General features: G+C 37.6%; 1 protein-coding gene across 3 annotated transcripts in view; it reads right to left on the bottom strand.

Annotated features, from left to right (window-relative positions):
- The window catches only part of TBC1D2 (TBC1 domain family member 2), a 36850-nt gene extending 15254 nt beyond the window's left edge, over window positions 1-21596 (bottom strand). The window contains exons 1-6 of one of the 3 annotated variants that reach the window (XM_072405234.1): window positions 21577-21596; window positions 18736-19180; window positions 11238-11382; window positions 10023-10155; window positions 5766-5857; window positions 5128-5318 (exon numbers count right to left, since the gene is read on the bottom strand). In XM_072405234.1, coding sequence (XP_072261335.1) covers window positions 5128-5318; window positions 5766-5857; window positions 10023-10155; window positions 11238-11382; window positions 18736-19146 — 972 coding nt within the window. In that variant the 5' untranslated portion in view covers window positions 19147-19180; window positions 21577-21596. The other 2 variants (XM_072405233.1, XM_072405231.1) reach the window with 2 other exon arrangements.
- Window positions 21597-21846: the final 250 nt, after the last annotated feature.

The raw sequence follows: 21846 nt of genomic DNA, 5'->3' as shown, positions 1-21846 counted from the left end.
GCCCATATAAATTGTAATAATCTAGATTGGAGAAGAACAATCTCTCTCATAGGTACCGGGATCGGAAGCGTGCAAAATAAATAGAGCAATCTGGGAAGTAAAATTATTTTAACCGCCGCAATCCGTCCCAGCCACGACGGGGGGGACAAAGACCACCTCTGGATGTCTGCATATACTTTCTTAAGTAGCGGACCATAATTACATCTGTAGAGACTATTGTATGTAGGGGTCAACTGGATACCTAGGTATTGAATGGATTCTTTATGCCAAATAAAATCAAAATTCTCTTGAATCGCCGACAACATCTCAGTGGGGAGGTTTATATTAAGAGCCTGAGATTTGGATTTATTAACCGTCAGGCCAGAACTTAATGCAAATTCATCTAGAATTCTCATCAAGTTAGGCAGGGTTGTAATTGGAGAAGTAATGAACATTAGGAGATCGTCCGCAAAAAGCGCACATTTATGTTCAGTTTGGCCACACTTAATACCCTGAATATTAGTATCTGCCCGTAGGGCTATCGCCAACGGTTCAATTGCTAGGGCAAACAAAAGTGGGGAAAGGGGGCAACCCTGTCTAGTTCCCCTCTTAATTGGTACGGCTGTAGATAGGAACCCCCCAAGTGAAATCCTGGCTTCAGGTGAGTCATATAGAGCCAACAGGAGATTGGTAAAATAAGCACCAAAATCCATTCTAAGAAGCACCTGAAACAAATATCTCCAGGATATGCCGTCAAATGCCTACTGAAGGTCAAGGGAGAGCAACATGGCTTGACGTGAGGGGCCCCCATCCCAGCCTGAGTTTATTACTGATATGAGATCAATAGCCCTCCTAGTTTGGTCTGGAGCCTGCCTATGTAGCATAAAGCCCACCTGGTCCGGATGTACATAAGCTCCCAAAAAAGGAGCTCAGTCTAGTTGACATGATCTTCGTCATAATTTTTAAGTCGCAATTAATCAGGGAGATAGGTCTATAATTAGCTACTTCCGAGGCATCCTTCCCCGGTTTAGGGATCACACTGATAAATGCCCTGTTAGCATCGCCCATCAGGGCATTCCCCTCCCGTAGGTAATTGAAATATGCCACTATATGCGAGGCCAGTACTGAACTGAACGTCTTGTAGTACAGATTGGAGAAACCATCCGGACCAGGTGAGCTACCCACCCTGAGCAGACCCATGACCCCCTGCAACTCCTCCACTGTGAAAGGCTTGTCTAGGAACACCTTATGTTTTGGCTGTAATTTAGGTAGGTCCAGTCTGTGAAGAAACTTTTCTATGCCCTGCATGCTGATTGAGTCATCAGATCCATATAAGCGACTATAAAAATCCTCAAAAGCTGCTAAAATCTTTTCCGGGTTTTGCGATAACCTCCCACCCTTAATCTTAATTTTAGGGAGAGCATGAGTCCTGGGTCTGGGGTTAAGTTTATTGACCAGAAGACTTCCCGGCTTGTCACTCCAAACAAAAAAATTTGTGAGCCGACCAACGCAATGTTTTTTCAGCTCTAGTAGTTAGTAGCAAATTAAGTTCCGTGCGTTTCGCTTCTAAGTGGGCTTTCGAAACTACATGTGGAGCTGTTTTATGTTGCATTTGTAATTTATGATAATCCAGGAGGCAGGTATCTATCAGTTTATTATTGGCCCGTTTGCGCGCTGCTCCTATTTTAATTAACTCACCCCTAATATAGGCCTTGTGAGCCTCCCAATTTATGGCTGGAGATGTATCATTCGCTAAATTAATCTGAAAATAAGTGGTCAGCAAAGACTCTATTTCACTCTTCACCATGTTATCAGAGATAAAACTTTCATTAAATCTCCACCTAAACCCAGGTTGCAGTCTGCTGAAACCCTTCAAGTATAAGGCCAGGGGGTCATGATCCGACCATGGAGTCGACAAAATTCGAGCCCCAATTAAGTTAGGTAGCATATGGGACTGGATGAAGCCATGATCTATGCGGGAGTACTGTTCATGGGCTGCTGAGTAAAAGGTGTAATCCCTAACCGAAGGGTTCATCTCCCTCCAGCCATCCACTAAGTCAAACTTTCTCAGCAAGAGCGAGAGGTTGTGGCTTTTTTTTGGAGGATCCCTATATCTGCTCAGTTTAGATTTATCTAGAATGTGATCCAAGGCCAAGTTGGAATCACCTAGTAGGATCAAGGAACCTTTCACTTTAGGCCAAATCTCCTCCAAAAGAGCATGAAAAAATGCCACTTGTCCCACGTTCGGCGCATAGTACGATACTACAGTAATTAATTGCAAGCCAACATACCCAACCACTATTAGAAACCTGCCTCCTGGATCCCTAAACATCTCTAGAGGCGAAAAGTTCAAACTTTTCCGAAAACATAGGAGAACTCCTCCTTTCTTTCTGTCGGAGGTGGCATTATAGAACAGCGGGTAATTTTTATGTAAATAGTTGGGGGCTGAAGTGTTGGAGAAATGTGTTTCCTGTAAGGCCAAAATATCAACATTTAAGGAATTATAGTAGTGAAATGCTTTAGAGCGTTTAACAGGAGAGTTAAGACCCTGGACATTATGTGATAACAGCGTCAGCTTAGCATGGACTACCAGGGCCACTGGAGGATCAGTCAGCATAGGGAAATAACATACACAGCATCAAGTTAGTACTTCCTCTGGGGACAAAAAAGACAAGTTGGGGACAACAAGACAGCACCAAGGACAGACAAGACAGACTCAAAAACAAAAACCAGCTTATGAAATTTATGAAAAAAACATCAACAAGGTTGAGGCCCCACCCCGGTCCCCGGGACCAACCTAGTCCCAGGGCCCAAGGAGCTGCCCCAACCCCTGTGCCTGTAGGAGCTCCCAAGAACTCCATCTCGGCAGGGAAAGTCCCTCCAGGCCAAATCAAATAAATACGACCCGAACTGGATTCCCCGTAGTATGAGGGCATGTGTAACCCCCCGAATCCCCGCTCCCCCACCAAAGTAAACTTTGAGACATAAAATACCCTCAACAACTCTACTCAAAATACCAAACATAGCTAAACAGGGGTACAATATGCTTGAGGTAGGCTCGGCAGCCACTAAATAAACATAAGATCACATCAATAAATCCGAATAGGACAAGAAAGACATATGCAGCGTTAAAACAGGAAATGTAATAACATGACCATATGACCTATCATTAACCAATCACCATAACCCCCCCCCCCCCCCCCCCCCCCCCCGTAGGGAAGCATCAACCGTCATAAAATGAGAGATTAACTCATCATCATCAGGATGAGAGGATTAACTTCACAGATATATTAGGACATATGGTCAATAATTAAAACAGCAGCGCGTCCAACACAGATATTCATGGTGTTTTCTGTATCTGTTTCCCTGTTGCTTTGGTTTTGGACCATAGTGGGTACAAAGATGTGGACACTTCCTTGTCTGGTGTAGGCTGAACATCTGTTCTCCGAAGTAAGTCCAACTCACGGAGGAGTTGCTCCCCCTCCTCATAAGATGAAAAGGAAAAACTTTTCCCCTGCAGTTGAAAAATCAATTTCAAGGGGAAGGCCCATCTGTATCTAATCTTGTGATCAATCAGGACTTGCAATAGCGGCTTGAGAGCTCTCCTCCGTTGAATAGTGAACGGCGTTATGTCGGAAAAAATCTGTATCTGATGGCCCTCCATCTCAATTAAATCCAAGCCCCTGGTCACTTTCAAAAGAGCTTCTTTAGTGGTAAAGTAGTGAGGCTTAACAATTACATCCCTGGGCGGGCCATCTTGTTTGGGGGCCGCTAGAGCTCTATGTGCCCTATCAATCAGTAGTTGCGACTCTGGCAAGTCAGGTAGAAGGTTATGAAGGAAGCGCCCCACTGCCTCAGTAATATCTTTAACCGATTCAGGGAGACCCCTGATCCTAAAGTTATTTCTGCGAGATCTATTTTCAATATCATCAAGCTTAAGTTGCATGACATCAATCCGATCATGTAGGACCTTTATCTCATTTGAATTCTGATTAACACAGGCCACTGTTTCATCCACTTTTTTCTCAAACATATCAATTCTAGCGCCCAGAGACTGTAGGTCTTGACGCACTTCTGAGGTAATTGTCTCAGTAACTTTGGCCAGCTCGGACTGCAACAGGCCTGCTAGATTCATGTAAAGCCTGTTTTCCGCTTCTGGGAGTGAGGAAGGGGGAGAACACGTTGAAGGCTCCTGCATTAACACAGAAAACCTAGAGCCATGATCATAATGTTGCAGATTGTGGCTGGAAAGCACAGAGTCCTCTCCCTGCAGGCCTGAACAGCTGTGTGCAACAGGCGAGTGGCTTGGGGAGGGGGGGGGGCTGAGAGAGCTGAGGGCTGGGGACATCCTGGGAGAAACTGCTAGCCTCCGGTGAGCTTTGGGGCTGATCTCTCTCCCCTCCCTTGCCTCCCAGTACCCGGCCTCTACCTGGAGGAGAGCCGCTCTCTCTCCTCATCCCGGTCGGGGCTTCATCTCCACGTGGGTCTCTGACCGCCGCCATCTTGGGAGCTGGGCGCCCTGGCTGGGACCGCGAGATGCGGTCCTTCTGCTTGGTGCCTGTTTTCCCCACCATCATGGACCGATGCCCGGAGAAGCAGGGTACTTGGTATGCCCGTAGGGAGCGTGGCTGCCGAGTCAGTCCGCTACGGGGAGCCTGCGGGGATTCCAGGGAGCGCCGAGCCGTCTAACAAGCTTTCAGCTTGGACGGCGGCGCATGCGCACTCCTTTTGTCATCTTTCTCTCAATCTAACTCAGTGTTTCTCAACCAGGGTTCAGTGGAACTCCTCCAGAGGTTTGCCAGGGTTTCCTTGAGCAGATTGTGCCTCTCAGGTCAGTTTAAGTGACACCAACATTCTTTCCATTGACCACCATACTATAGTACTGTGAGCTGTGGATAAAGAAATAATAGCTGGGGTTTCTTGAAGACCTAAACACAATTTCAAGGGTTCCTCCATGTAAAAAAGAAGATGGAGAAACGCTGATCTAATTTATGGTGGTAATTATAAATAGCTTCTTTTATGTAATCAAACCTATCAACTAATCTTTTATTACTTTTCTACAGATGACCCCTTTTCAGGAACATGGAATTTATTTAGTTAGGTCACCATTACAGTACAAGAAAGGTAAGGATAGGAGGATAATACTACCTTTTGAGACTTTAACTCCTCTGTTAAAGCTTGTATTTGTTGTTGCGAATTGGATATCTTTTCGAAAGAGATGGTTTCAGTCGATGAGCTGTCTTGACTACTAGTTGTGCACCCGTTTTGTTTCCTTGCTTTCCTTGAGAAGTTTAGTGATGGGGACAGCTTTGGGACTGGCCTTGCTACCGCTTCTGCTACTGAAAAATCAAACAGAAACAGATAATATGTCACATTCTCATAACTTCAAGGCATTATCTTAAAAGCTGCAAATTGATCTTGGTTTATGACAGCACTGAAGTTTTATAATAAGACAATAAATTCACTTTGGGTTAATGTTCTACACTAATATAAGGAAAACAAGATCCCTTTATGGAGTCACAAATCTTCTGCTTGTTGCAACAAAAGAGTTAGAAAAGGATTTCTCTTGTAAATGCTGTAACTTTTTAAGTTAAATCAAACAAATATATCTTAAAAATCAACTTTTTTCATGCTAGACAAATTATGTAAAATTATGTTGTTGTCTAGCCTTCCATAAAATGAAACAATGTTTTTACCTATTTAGGGCAAAGTAACAATTCCTTAAATAGCTTGCCACCCCGTGCTAATTGGGTTTCACCCCACGCCACACAATAAATATAATTTACCGTCAAATGCTGGTTCTAAATCATCGTAATGAAAAACACTTTTGCTAGTTGGTGGAGAAGGCTTTGTACCACAGAAATTGCGAACTGTATTTCTGTAAATAAAAATAAATAAACAAAAGAAAATCAACATTTAGAAGTCTAATTTATGTTATTTGACAATAAGATATCAAGCAGTTAATAAAGTTAAATTCTAGGCCAACAGCTAAATGTGTTTAAAGAGAAGATTAAAGTGCATACATGAGAAGTGCCTTGCCTGCCAAAAGATTGCAGTATGTTTAGTCACTCTTTTGCCATACATACTGGTATTGATACTCTCTGTTTGAAATCTAAAAATACTAGTAGCTTTTTTTGTCTATGGAATGCTTTGAGACACCGACCAGCAGGACACTTGTGGAACAACATCTTTGTAATACTTGCTCGGTCATAGACCCAGAATATACGGAAGCTAACGAACTAGCGATTTAAAAAAATAAAACTCTAGCTCCTAATGTTAGACTGACAGTCCTAAGCAATGCACAAGTAATGACTAAGTATCCAGTTCCTCTCTTGCAGGGCAGGGCATGACAAGGAAGTAATATAAAGACAGATTTATGTCCTTATCTTAACTGTGCTTAAATACATAGTTAATTTTAATGAATACAGAACTGGTTGAAGCAGTGATTTTGAATATGCTTGGAGTTCAGACTTAAACCTTTCCTTCAGTCTTGCCAAGTTGTACAGGTTCTCCCCTGTGCTGAAATTGCTCAGCATTATCTAGCCATTTTCCTTCTCAGTGTTAATGTTATGGCCACCCATTTCATTTATTGGATTTCAGTCTATTTTTCATGGAGGCTACTGACATGTGAGACACAACAATAATATTTGCATTAGAAAATTGATGGGGGAGGAGAAACTAGAAAATGTCAAATACGAACAGAACAAACTTTAATTTTTAAAGAAAAAAATACCCTCCTCTGCATCTGTGTTGGGCATCCGACTCTTCTGATTCCTAGATTTCACCAAAGGTAACCTACCTCAAACATTTTGTGCTTATTTGATTAGTCTGGGATTGAAACAAATTTACTAAAAACGGCCAGCCTGTTACCTTACGCCCAACATTTGCATTCTGGGTCAGTCCCCATCACTGTCCTTCAAAGAGGATTCCTCTGGTATGCAGAGAAAAGAAGACACTCCATTCCATTGCAAAATTATATAGAGGTTGACATTCAAAAATCTGGCAACCTCAAGACCTGAGGAGTGTTGGATGTTTGAAAGTTCTGGATTTTGTTTTATACTTACCTCCACACACAGGCCAGTCTTTCTCTCGCAGCACCGCAGACATCTAACACAGTTCCAGGTAGCAGGCAGCAGGGACGTCTCAGCATGTATTTAGTTTAGCAAGCAAGACCTAACAGCTGTTTCTGCAGAAGAGTGCCATGAAAACATTAGTGGCCAAACAGTGTACTGCGGTCCCTGTATTGTAATTGGGCTTTGAAATTCATGCCGGGAAACTAAAGGATCAAGATTATCGATGGCCAGATTTTCGAGTGTCAACTTGTACTTGTAAAACCTCTGCTCTCTGCACACAAACAGGAGTTTAGCATGTTTACTTTCAATAAAGTAATTAGTCCAATTAACATCTTTCTTTTTCTTAAAAACTATTTTGAATATTGTTTGCTAAATGAAAAATTGGATTGGAAAGTAGACATAGTCCAAGGCCATTGACTTAAAGAAGTAACAAAGTGCACTGACCAGTTCAGTCTTTTTTATAGTGTTAATATTCTGATAATGATCAGATGCTTAATAGACGTTTTAAACAAATATTACATAAATATTATTATTTTTTTTGAGATTTGCAAAAGAAAAATAAATAATGTCAGAAAAGTGTCATAACTTGCGCTCTCTCTAAGCTTTCTACATCCTCTCTAATCTTTACTTGCTTCATTTTAATTTCTGTAGCTGAAAAATCTGAAAAAAACCCAATTGGTCCTTTTAACACAGAATGTTGTAGAGTAGAGTGGGATTGGAATCAGTGAGTGAAGATGTGCAAAAAAAAACGCACACGTTTCCTAAACTAGGTCAAACCACAAAGATTTATGAGCATTTCGACAATAAAAAGACTGATTTCACTGTAATTTTAAACTTGCACTAAACGTTTACAATACTAAGAATTTTTTTTTTCTCCCAAAGCCATCAATCAGAATCAGAATCAGATTTAAACCTGCTCTAAACATTGAACCTGCTCTAAAAAGTTTGAAAAAGTATTATTTAGTATGTTTATACACAGCTCAATAGTGCCATGTTACATAAGGAGATTGTACAATTCACCACAAGTATGCGTTGCCATTCCTTGTTAAAGCATTATTATTTCCAGGTAAAGAATCATTTTTTAAGTATCGAAATAGGCAATTTTACCTGTGCCTGTGCCAAATGGGAGTGTTCCCTGCTCATCAACCCTGCTGTGCATGTTAAATGTACAGAGAGAAGGAGCTTCTAATTGTTAAGTGATCAAACTAGAATTGTGCCTGTGAACTAAGCAAGCAGCAAAATTAATTTTTTGGTATGTCACAGCTCCTCCTCTGAACAAGATATGATCTAAGCATGCATAATTGGCAGTACCAGAACTAGCGAAGTGAGGTTTGGTACAGTGAGAATCACAGATAAAAATATCCAACGTATACAGAAAAGGTCCAAATTCTTATTTGGTACAGTAAGATTTACAGATGAACATATCCAACATATACAGAAAAGGTCCAAATTCTTATTCCAGACTTCACTGCTATTGGGGGCATCCCTAGTGCCAAGCATCTGGCATTCATCTTGAATCATGTGACTGAGAGTTCTGAATCCCTTGCCCCAGTTATAGCCATTGTTGTGTGCAGTGGAGATTCAGACCTTACTATACTACCTCTCTTTTCCAGGACCACTACCCTAAACCTTCCTACCTTTAGAAGCAGGGGCATGGAAGATATGTGTGTTATTTTGTATTTTATGTACCTATGACCCCATCATGCATTGTGTTACATGCACCTGACCCCTGTGCTCTGTACATTTTATTTAACCCTTGCACCCTGTTTATTACACCTGAACCCTGCACGTTTAATCTGCACTTAATTTATTAGGTTTTACTTATCTCTCCTGATTAATATTTTTTTTGAGAATATAATTGATGGTTAATTTGATGCTGCGTCTATACCCAGGGACTATTCACATGTCAGGACAGTAAAACTTTTTATTTGCATGTTAAAGTTTTTTTTGTTCTTTTATTTATTTTTAGTGGGATAATAAAATTGTTGCACAAAAGTATTTACATTCTGCAGCTTGGTGAGTTTGAGTCTGGTATTAAAGTGTTTCAGACTGTGAAAAAGTCTGATTTATTAATGTACTGCAATAACCTGAATACAGGTTGACTTTCCAAAATCCGGCCATCGATTATCTGGTTCTTTCAGTTCCCGGCATGAATTTTTTTCACATTTTCAACACAGGGACTGTAGTACACTGTTTGGCCACGAATGTATTGATAGTGCTGTTCTGCAGAAACAGCTGTTAGGTTTTGCTTGCTAAACTAAATACAGGTTGAGACGTCCCTGCTGCCTGCTCCCTGGAACTGTGCTAAATGTCCAGCGCACCTCGGGTCTGAAGGTTGATGGATTTTTGATATGTCAACCTGTAGTAGGTTCTCAGGATACACTTACACAACCCAACATAGAATGCTGGAAGAAGAGACACACACGCCTCCCTCTTTATATAAAGCAATGAGCAATCCAGGTCTTTTTAGGTGAAAAGTCACTAGTACTGGCGGACTATGGTCAACTGCCCTGGCCAAATTGGAAACAGGTTGGTTGTTGAAGGAAAATTGGACTAGCCATAATGATGCAAAAGGGGTATGATATATTATTACATGCTGTCACCACTGCCATTGTTGCCTAATTTTCATTCCAGGTTTGGTGCACACATGACTTTTTCAGGCTGTCATTCTTGGAAGGATATTTAACAATCTAAGTGCAGCCTCACTGTATAAACTGAAGATATTTTAGGTTTATTATTGGATTAGCACTCCCTACCAAACACTATGAATAAATCACATTGTAATAACTGGTTTCTTCAGCCTTGGAATATTAGTGTAACAAACTAAATATACCATATATCAATGCTTTTTACTGCTGCATTCATATACATTTAGTTTAGTGTCTATGAGCAAAAGCTAACATAAGATTGTACCTTCAAAATAATTTATATAAAAAAAAAATAATAGAATAAAAAATAATGTCAACATACTGTATTTCCTTCCATGGATGCTTGAGTGAGATATTTTGTATGGCAGTTGACTCCTGTGGAGCTGGCATGGAGGCCACTATTTGACCCACTAGTTCTGTTGGTGTTTTCACTGGAGGCAAAAAGTCAACATCCCCTTTCAAAATAAAAATAAAGTTACTGTTACTAATTTATGAATATATATAAAGAATAAAAGTAATAAATGTTTAATATATTATCTAGGTCATGACTAAAATACTATTTCAAAGGGCCTGATTTATTAAAGCCCTCCAAGGCTGGAGAAGATACATGTTCATCAGTGAATCTGGGTGACCAAGCAAATCTGGAATGGATCTGCTCCAGGATTCAAAACATTTGCTAGGAAAAAGCAAATAACTTTGAAGAAATCCATTCCAGGTTTGCCAGATCACCCAGCTTCACTGATGAAAGTGTATCCTCTCCAGCCTTGAAGGAGCATGGAGGAGCAATGTTAACTCTGGTGTTTTTGGCTTGTTCACCAAGGTCAAACCCTGCTGCAGCCCCATCCCTTAGGGTGTTCTACCTGATTACAATGCTACAGTCTGATCACTGTATAATCCTACTGCTTGTATTATACTGATGACACAATCTCAGCCTTGGAAAAGTCACTTGTTGGGAACCTAAAGATTGCTTTTGAAGCATAAATATTAGAGCCATTCTGTAAAAATTGTAAATGTATATTATGAAACATTGGTTACAGAGAGGTGCCCTTTAAAGCGGAACATTAATTACCTGTCCCCAATCCGCTTTTAGGGCGACACAATCTTGTATCTTTGCTTCCTCTTTCTTTAGCCCTTGATTGGAAAGGCAGAGGTGACATAACTCCCGAGTATGTTTCTTAGATAAGAGAGTGTTTATTATTTCCCAGCACTTGCAGAAGAAGCCGGGAATACTGGTATTCTCTGCTATCAGGCAGGTTTGTGAAATTATTACAGAAGGGACATTGTATTTTAAGTAAATAGTAATAAATGTTAATGAAACGAAAAGAAACCCAAAAAACTGGCCTCTCATAAAGGAAAGAGTTCGTCTGGACAAATATATTATCTATACTCCTTTGTAAGAAAAAATCTTTTGGGACATGTTTGTGTGTTCTCTCAAGCAGATGATACATCATTCACAGATATATAGAAAACAAACAATTGAGAATAGTTTAAAATGCATATAGCCATACTAAGGGAAATATAAATTTCCTATACATACTTATATCATGATAGCCAGGCTTATCATCAAAGACTTCAGAAGAGAGTGCGTTTCGAAAATTGATCTTTTGTTCATGTTTACTAAATTCTCTTCTCTTCAGTTGTAGTTGTTGTAACCAGTACATCTTTGCATGGTTGTTAACTGCCTAAAAAAATAATAATTAAGCTTCATTTAATAAAGGTAGGACAAACCTAAAAAACATTGCACAATTTTGTCAAATAGTAAATATAGGAATACAGGAATTTGTAATAATTTTTTAATTACTACTTTCAGGTTCAGAGGAGTTGGACATACTTGTGTTTTGGTATCCTCTACCATATTTTACTATTCTAGAAGGGTTTATAACCATTTGGTTTTCATGTGCAATTACTCAACAGGAAAAATTGCAATTAACAATATAATTTGGTATTAAAGAAATATTTTTATTTACTAAGTAAAAAAGGGAGCCTTACTATTTCCTGATTTCAAACCTGCAGCAGGAAATTAAAACCTGAATGCAACCAAATCCTGGCCTGACCCAGTTTGGCAATATTTAAGAGTTTCTGGAAATGTTACTAAAAATGAGAAAATATGAAATAAAAAAGGAAGGCTAGACAAAGTATTTTTTTATAATAAGGAAATAAGGACTAACAGTTAAAAGGGAAAACACTATAAAATAAAATATTATGGATGTGTAGGTTAAACACTTTTGTGTACTTTTAACAATCAGAACAACTCTATTTTCTATTCCAGTATTAGTGCTGGTTAACACAAAGCTAAAAGTAAAGGGTCAATTATTTTCTCTACCCCAGCAGAAGATAAACCTCTCTTTGAAATTCATTTCAGCTAGCTCTTCTGGACTCCACTTTACCATATGACAAGGCAGGTGAATGGCAGTGGAGTCACATTGCAGTGGAGAGAGAGGTTTCTATATTCAATTTTTTATTTCAGAGTAATATAAATCTGAAAGCCAAAAAAAGTCCAACCTACCCACATTTTCCTTAAAATATTTTGGTTGAAGCTGGCTTTTACAGCAGTATACAGACCTTGGAACTTTTGACAACCACTTCTCTGTATGAATTAATAGTGATCAAATTGTAGTGTAAATAATACTTTCCTAGTACCAATGTTAGCAAATTGAATATTTTTTTATCAAGTAATAATATGATGACCCATTTTATTACTCGATAAAAAAAATTGAAAATGAAAGTTGGGGGTTCAGACGATCATTATAGGTTAAAAGTGGACACTGCAAATCAGTGAATTCCGGTTCCGGGCCCTCATGTGAAACAGCAGGACACAGAGGCTCCTGCATACCCTGATGAAAACCAGTTTAAAATTCAGCGGAGAACTTGCACATGCCACCGAATAACATTATACACGGCCGGCGACAGTGCACACGTGGATTGACAAATATCTGGGGAAGTCACCATCCAAAAAAGAGGCAGCTCACGCGGGTAAGCAAGAAGCCCGGAGCCAAAATATCGACTGAGAAAAATCCTAGGCTGACAAGTAGTCAATCCCCTAACACTACAGATGAGGTTATTAATAATAATACGCTTGACTGCTCTAAAATAGCTGATGCAGTAGCCACCATTTTAACACCTACGCTGCAGGAAACAATAGAGCTAGTGAAAAAGGAATACAATCTTTGAGGCAAGATGAAAAGGTTCAATCTATACAAATCACTTCAGCAGAAACACGTAGATCAGCATTAGCGGATGATTAAATTCGGCCGAATGCTAAGTTGGCAGCAATGGAATTAAAATATGCTAATATGTTGCTTAAACAACAACAATAACAACAAACAATAAAGCAAGACGGAATAATCTAAGAATTATAGGTCTAAAGTGGTAAACCAAGCCAACTACAAGAAATCTGTGGAAATGTTATCCCTGATCTATTAGGCATCCCACATGTATGCTAAGTAGAATGGGCACATTATCTGGGCCCCTTTAGGAATGAAATCAAAAAGACGAGACCTGTAATAGCAAAATATCTGGATTATACAAAACGCACCTTGATCATCCAAGCATTAAGAGCCAAACAAACTTTAACTATGGATGGACACTCCTTGTTAATTTTTGCAGATAATTCAGCAGAAGTATCACACGTAAAAGTTTTAGTACAATTTGTTCGGACCTTTATCAGCATGGGATCCGGTTTACATTAGCATACCTGGCCACTTTGCACATTAAAGATCAAAAAAGGTCAAAATCATGCTTTTACGTCAATTGAAGAAGCAGCTGAGTATATTAAAGCCATAAAGCAGCCAAAACAGGAAATAGCACAAGTTGAGTCACAGGAAGATACACTCCTTTTGCAAACCTCTAAAAAATCTACAGGAGTATAGGCCAAACAACAGAGATTGATGGATAGAACTACCTCCTGCAAACAAACAGGACATAATTCTTAAAAAAATCCTCAAAATAGGATTAGAAAAAAGGGAGAACCTTGTTAGAAGAAAACTGTGCAAGTTTTATGATATAATATTGGAGCATTTATATCAAATGCAAAAAGGAATGTATTAGATAAGTGAATATTTATATTAATCTATAGATATTCAAGTTAATATAAGTAAATGAAGATAGACGGCATATTAGCTTTGTGATATTACATTTTGTAAATTGAGGGTAATCTGCTGCAAATGTTTTTTTATTGATGTTATAGAGTTATAGAGTATTCTAATGTTTTCAGAGTTGATAAAGGGCTTTTTGGGGGTAAGAGCCATTAGTATACAAATGATGATGACCTTAATGGTGGATATTTTTATGAGGAAAAAAGGAAGTCCATTATATAGATTGTGTATATGTTTGTGTGTTATGTTAATAGTATTATTTATTCCTGAAATAGGTACAATAGTCATTTTAGACCATGCCCCAATTTTGATTAATGTCATGGATATGACTCCTAAGGGTAATGCCTACTTATGGCGATTTCCATTTTATCTATATAAGGAACCATAGTTCTGGGCAGAAATACAAACTGCATGGAATGATTTTAAGACAAATGGTGTGGAACATATATCTGAGCCCGTGTTATATTGGGAAGCAAATAAGAGGAAGGATTATGGCATATATGGCAAGGCGGAAGAAATTGACTAATGATAAATATTTTAAAGCTTTAGAAAATTTTGAAAAAATTATTCGCACAGTACAAAATCGCCAGAAATGGAATGAAGCAAAAAGTTAGATTGAAAACTGGAGAGAAAGATATAAACAGTTTAGGCAAAAGATGGTAGGCGTAAAATTCTATAGATTTGGTAACAAATCGGGTAAAATATTGGCAAATTTAATTCGTCCTTCTTTTAAAGCGATACAAATAGCTGCTTTGTACACAATGGAGGGCAGACTGACTTTTCACCCAGAAGAGATAAACAACTCCTCCTTTGCCACATTTTATCAACAGCTGTATAAAGAAACACCCATAGATGAAAAATTACCTAGATTGTCGGAAACTCAGAGGGAAATGTTAAATACACTGATCACGTTAACGGAAATACAATCAACAATATCTGGTTTAGCAAATGGAATGTCACCCGGCTCAGACGGATATACAGCAGAATTCTATAAAACGCTGAAGGATGACTGGTCCTCAGTTCTGTATGAGCTTTATAAAAATATGTGGATATCGGGCAATTATTTCTACATGGGTAAAGAAGCCTATGTTAAAGTTCTGCCAAAAAAGATATAAATTCTATGCTCATGGAATCATTTAGGTCAATTTCATTGATAAATGTGGATGCAAAAATTTTGTCAAAAATCATGGCGGAAAGGCTGGCCTATATATTACCACAGTTGATATCCCCTTCCCAAGTGGTATTTGTGCGGGGACACGCAACAGTGACAAATATCCGGAAAGTACTGGCAGTTCCAGAAGCTGCCAAAATACAGTCTTATAATGATATTGCAATTTTGAGGTTTGATGTGAAAAAAGCATTCAATAACGTTAGTACACAATGGTTGTTTAAAGTTCTGCAAAAAATGGTGCATATTTGCAATTGATACAAAATATGTATTCTTCACCTAAAGCCCGAATACATACTGTATATCAGATACTTTCGATATCTAAAAAGGAACATGGCAGGGTTGTCAATTGTCACCTTTGCTTTTTAATTTAGCCTTAGAACCCTTAATACGTACGATTGAGATGACATCTAAATTCCATGGAGTAAAGATAGGGACACAAGAAACAAAAGCTGCATATTTTGCCGATGATATCTTGGTATTTACGGCCAAACCAGTCACTGATATAGTCCATATCCAAGAATTGTTTCAGACATTCAGTAAAATCTCAGGTCTGAAGATTAACTTTGAAAAAGGTGAAATACTACCATTAACATATATTCCCAAAATAACTTGGGATACAAATATTCCCCTTGCAATAGCAAAATCAAATATAACGTATCTTGGTATTAAAATTGGAAAACGTCCATCTTCTATATACCATCTAAATTACCCTCCTCTAATACAGAAAATTCTTAAAAAATTAGAACTGTGGGCCAGGCTACCCCTATCACTGTTTGGCAGATGCCATTTCATAAAAATGGTCTCATGCGAAATTGCTCTATCCAATGCAAATGTTACTAAGACATAAAAATATACAATCGATGGACAGGACATTTAGTAGGTTTCTTTGGCAAGGTAAGAGAGCTAGAATATCGTTAGCCAAATTGAAATTACCAAAAGAGGAGGGGGGGGGGGGTAAATTCCCAGACATAAGATTTTACAACTTAATGTGTCTCACATGCCATGTAGTAGATTGGTTAATGGATGCATCTAGATATTCCAATGTTGATTTAGAAATTATTTTGGTGTCACCATAGTATTTGAAAGCCTTACTGCATTGCAGAATACCTAAATTGCCAGACCATTTGAAACACAATTTGTTAATTAAAGATACAATACTTACATGGTGAGAAGATAGGCATAAAATGAGACTACCCACAGGTGTGTCCAGATATCTCCCTATTAGTGGAGATCCAAATTTTAAATCTGGACACATGTGTAGGGTATTCCAAATATGTTATATAAAAAAGATTATATTATTGGCAACATTTATTAGACACAGATATGAACCGGGTGTTGACCCCTCAAGCCCTTAAAGAGAAATATAATTTGCCAGCCTGGTCAACCCATGCTTTTTTTACTTGCAAGCGGCATCCTATTATAAAACATTGATAAGGCCATACTCCTATGTAAACCTAATGCAGAGAAGAGCTTTTGAAAACTTACCCTATCTCCTCTATCGATATCAAAATTCTACCAGAATTATCAAAGAAAGTTTAATAAAATATTGTCCCATACCAATGTGAGACAATGGCAAAGAGATTTTTTGAATGCAGAGCTAGTAGATCAAATTTTACAAGGCTACCTGACAATACAGAAATATATGATAAGTGAAATTGGAGAGAGACTCAATTTAAAATAATGCATAGAGCATACAAAGTTATTAGGAAAAAGGAACAAGATGGGTCGGAAGGAAACCTATTTATTTGCCCAAAATGTAGTGAAACACATGCTACATTGATACACTATCTATGGAGTTGTCCAGTGATCAAAACATTGTGGGAAGAAGTAATAACATTTGTAAATGAAATCATGAATCAATCATTAGTGATAGATCCTATTTTGTGTGTATTTGGGTATTGGAAACAGGTATGTTCACCTACTGAGGGTATAAAATACAAGGGGATCACTATATGTTTATTGGCTGATAGGAGGGCTATCCTCACAGAATGGTCTCATCCGGGAGCACCTGCCTTGCAAGGGGTAATCACAATGTTGAAAATAGTTTTTGATAAATAAAAATCTGAAGCATTAAGAGCGGAAGATGCACAAATCACTTGTTTTTTTTAAGTGTGGTATAAGTTTATGGAGAAAGTATTAAAGAGTTATATATGATAGCTTTAGATATTCTATTTGGGGTGTTACACATGGATTGTCTTAAAATAAATATATGGTATCCAATATTTAGTTTTATTTCTATGGGTGATAAATATAAAATCAAAGTATAGTATAAGTTTCAGGCAGTGGTTTAGGGTTTCTATTTGAAATGACCTTAGTTGGGGTAATAATATTAACATATTTAAAAGGAAACGCAAAATTTGATGCAATATTCGTTTTCCTAGTAAAAAGAAAAAATGTAAATGGTAATGTTAACTTTGGCATTTGGAAACTGATACTTATTGAATGTGTTGTATATTTTGTTGTACTGTGTTTTCTATATATTAAAAATTATTAAAAATTATATTTTAAATTTTTTTAAATGATATTAAAAAAAAAAGTAGACACTGCCATCTGAATGCAGACATAGTCACTGTAAGAATGATGAAATATATAAATTGTGGAGTTGGAGCTTTTTGCTAGAAACAGACACAAAACCAAAAAGCACAGTTTAAAAGACTACATTAATGAGAAAAGCAACAAATAGCAGTAGTGGCATTATAGACTACATTATGACTTTACATTTTAAAATGTATTATTGCAAAATAAATACATCATGTTATTAAAACATTTTATGCCCGATTTTATTTCTGACAACCCATTTTTGGATAGAGTAGGATTGCGTGTGCTGAAATCCCTTACCAGTTTATTATTTGCTGTCTGTGACTTTCCTACATTTGATCCTCTTACATACTTTTTAAAATTTTGTTTTCTCCTGGAACATGTTCCAACAGATCCCCTTGACCCTATCCCCCCAAGCAATTTCTTGACAATACTATGTTTAATGGCTATTCATTTAAAAAGAGGCAGACAGCTTTAAATCATACCTAAACTCAGAAATTTCACTTTATATAAAAGGGTAGACAACCCTGTTATGTTAAGTAAAAATTCAGTTTTTGTTTTTAAGGGCAACAAATGGCAATGGAAGCACAAAGCTACTTCAGGGATCCCGGAAGCATCTCGGGCATGTGCAAAAGGAGAATTTTCATGGGAACGAAAAGTTTGCTGATATCGCGCATGTGCAGTGATATCGGCAAGTTTTTTTCCAACCTACGTCACCCATTCTCGCGGGTGGGTCGGCTGACGTAGGAAGAAGAGCCGAAGATGGCAGTCCCCGGCTCGCAGGCGTATGCCGGGACAACGCAAGACCTGATGGATCGGACTGCCCTGCGGGATTGAAGGTAAGTGTATTTTTTTTGGTTTTAGGCACTTTTGGCTTTAGTCCCTCTTTAAGGATTTTCCCGACCATACTTTCATATGAAAAAAAAAACTTGTGACGCATTTGTTTACCCTGGACTCCACCCCAAGCACCCCCTTCCCAACAACTTTAATGACTATATTATTTTTATTATATTTAGGTGCTTTGCAATAGTGCTGTGTAATATGTCGGTGCCATATAAATACAGCCAATAAAAATTATGCATTGAACCTGAATATTCATCTGAATATTAAAACAAAATAAATTAACTATTCATTTTGTGTGGTACTGGGTACTAATTATGTCTGGTTACTTTATAATTAAGTTTGTTATTATGGTTATCCATAAACAAATTTATTATTCACAATATTCATACCTTTAGAACAAAACATTTTGTTGGTGTTTTTATCTCAAATACTCCCTCCTCAGCTTCCACACTGAAATGAAAAGTAGCAGCACAAAGGTCTATACTTCCAAGTGGACAGACATCTGAAGCCATTCTGTAGTAGAGCAAGTGGCACTTCTTCTCATCATAAGAAAAAAAACGATACTTCCAGGCTTTCAAAGGTCCTTTCATTCCTAATTTGTAAAGATACCCACAGAGCATTTTATTTTTTATTTTTTCTCCATCCTTGTTAGGACAAGCAGAAAGCCCTTCTGTGGTAGTGTCTGGGATATAGCCTTCACATTTCACCTGGGATGGTATATTGTTCTCATGCACTCCTTGATCTTTATCTTCTGGTAAATTATCCTCCGCAAGATCATTTATTTGGTCATTTTCTGCCATTTTATCTTTTGGTAAATATACAATCCACTTCCACCTAAAATAAATTTAAAAAAGTGGTAAATTCTATTCATCTCAAGTACTGTAGTATATAAGAACTAGTATAACACAACCAAAAGGGAAAAGGTCTGCATAGGTAGTGAGTAAATTTGAATGCCTCTATAAACTTATAAAATTACAATACAAAAGGAAAAATATTTTAAATACATCAGGACATAATAGTAAAATAATTTACATACCTATATTTTTTTGCAAGTGTACCTACAAATTGAAAGTTGTGATATCAGTGCCATTTTTCATTGCTGAAATACTGTGCCCTATTTTTATTATTAAACGTTTGGTAGGATCATTCATCAGTGAAGTTAGGAAACCAATCCTAGTCCCAACACTGGCTATTTATGAAATGTTTAAGGTAGATAGCTGGAAGGCACCTAATAACTTCCATTCATTGTTAAGGTTAGAAAACCTGTCTCAACAATATTAAATAACTTTCCACAAATAAAATATTGTTATCACCTACAATTTTTATCATTTTAGAGATGTGTTCTAGTCAAAGGTTGAGAAATATGAAAGAATAGTTTTCTTTTTTTACCACAAAAAACCCTAAATTATAAATATCTCCAAACAGAGAAAGTTCACAATTCATCATAAAGAAAGCAACTATATGCTTTAAAGTGGTTTTGCTGAAACAGATTTTAGAGAACTGATAGTAGGAGACTGTTAAGGCAAATTCAACTAATCAGAGTTTCAACATTTTAGCCTTTCCAGGCTTTTTGCACAATATTAGTATAAATACCATGCCATTAACGGTGTACAAATGTAATGTCTTGCTAACATTCTTTGCCAAATAATGCTGGTTTATTCTGTGCAGTTTGCTCCAACAGACATGTATAGGTCCATATCCCCTCCATTTCCAGGAGACAGCCCAGAAAAAGATTATGTGGGTTCAAACAGAAGCAAACCATGCTCTGGAAAAATCTTCACCAAAGAATGTTGCTGAATGTCAAATTCACTGCTTTATCATTGGACCATTTTTATAAAAATATTATTAACTATTAATATATAATAAATATTTTTGATTTTAAAAGGGTTTAGGTTTTATTAAGAAAACGTAGGCAAAAAATCAGAAAAGCTGTCAAAAAATAATATAATGCCTCTATACATATTACCGATTAAAAGTACTGAAGCAAGAGTATGAGCTTAACAACTTGTCACCCACATTTTTAGAAGCAGAGCTCATCAAAAACAACATCTATTTTCCCTCCATGGCAAGTTTCCTTTCAAAGTAGTTATTGGGAAAAAATAAATAAAACTATAATATCCAGTTCCTCCTACGTTCCAACCAACCTTAACAGTTACAGATTCAAGGAAACATTTAAGGAACAGTTCAATTCAAGGAAAATTCAATTTAAGGAAACAATGTGGTCAATGTGGTAGTTGGCACAGCACAGAACACAGGCATCCAGTGCACCAATAAGCAATAGATGATGAAAATCCTAAAGGTACTTGTAAGCTTGTAAGGAGGAGAGAGGGACAAAACTGACTGCAAATTAAGTAGCAGTAACAGGGTCTCTTTAAGCTTTATAAAGAAAAGAAGCTCTGTGGTCATGTCACAGGAAATGTGACATGCTTCCATATATTATAACTTGACAGGACACTGTCAAGTGTGAAACATTAAAAATTTTTTTACCAATTGCAGCCATTTTTACCAACTGTATTATGTAAAAAAACAAACCCAAACGGTAATGTGCTAACCAAAGTCTAGCACAGAAGCTTGAAATACACTAATTACTAATGTTTTCTTTTATTATTATTATTTTACATCATTTGTATTTTTTTTTTAAACCTAAAGGTCTGTTATAAAGCAGTGAATATGATATTCAGCAACATTTACTGGCAATGAAACAATCACTGCTATTTAAAAATACATAGACCCCACCAGAGAATGATTACTGGATGTCAAATTCAGTGATTTAAAAAGATACCCCTATGCGTTAAAAAAGCAGCAAACATTAAACTTTATAAAAAGTTGTAAATGCTAAAATGAGTGCTTGTAACAGAGAAGACAAAGCAAAGCATAAAATATCTAACAAAGCACAAAACATACAGTAAATCAACACAATATTAATAAAGCAATAATGACTGAATAAGAGTTCATGGCAGACATACCCAGTTGGCACAGCAATGCTGCTTCTTGCAGAGCCACAAAGCTCACTGGCTTCCTGATCAGAGCTGTGAATCACCCAAGCAAGTTAATACAGGATGGACTTTCTTTAGATAAAATTCCATGAATGTGTCATTTGGTATTTCTTCTCCTAAATGGTCTTATGACACTATGTACACAGAAATCAGGGTGCATCTACTTACAGTCATATTCTTTAGTATGTGTCATTGCCAGTCTATTTCCCAACAGCTAGATTTTGCCATACATACCATGACGTCTCCCTTAGGAAATCCTCCCAGTGTCTGGGGAGGGCCCTGCAGTCGTTCAAGCCAGCGCCTGTTGACCTCAGCTGTTGAGCAATAGTGGCATGCTTTCATTTTCAAAGAATATGCACAGGCCTTGATGTTCAGGCTTGCATGATTTCTAACTCAATTCGTACAATTAGGTGTAGGTTTTAATGGTTAAATACACATTAGGACGTAAATGGCAGATTTCATTGCTTTTGCCTCTCACCTGGCACAACCTTCTCTGGAATGCTG

Source organism: Pyxicephalus adspersus, chromosome 3 (genome assembly GCF_032062135.1).
Source record: "Pyxicephalus adspersus chromosome 3, UCB_Pads_2.0, whole genome shotgun sequence".
Lineage (NCBI taxonomy): Eukaryota > Metazoa > Chordata > Amphibia > Anura > Pyxicephalidae > Pyxicephalus > Pyxicephalus adspersus.
The sequence above is the reverse complement of the archived record's forward strand: the minus strand, read 5'-3'. Positions and strand labels throughout refer to the sequence as shown.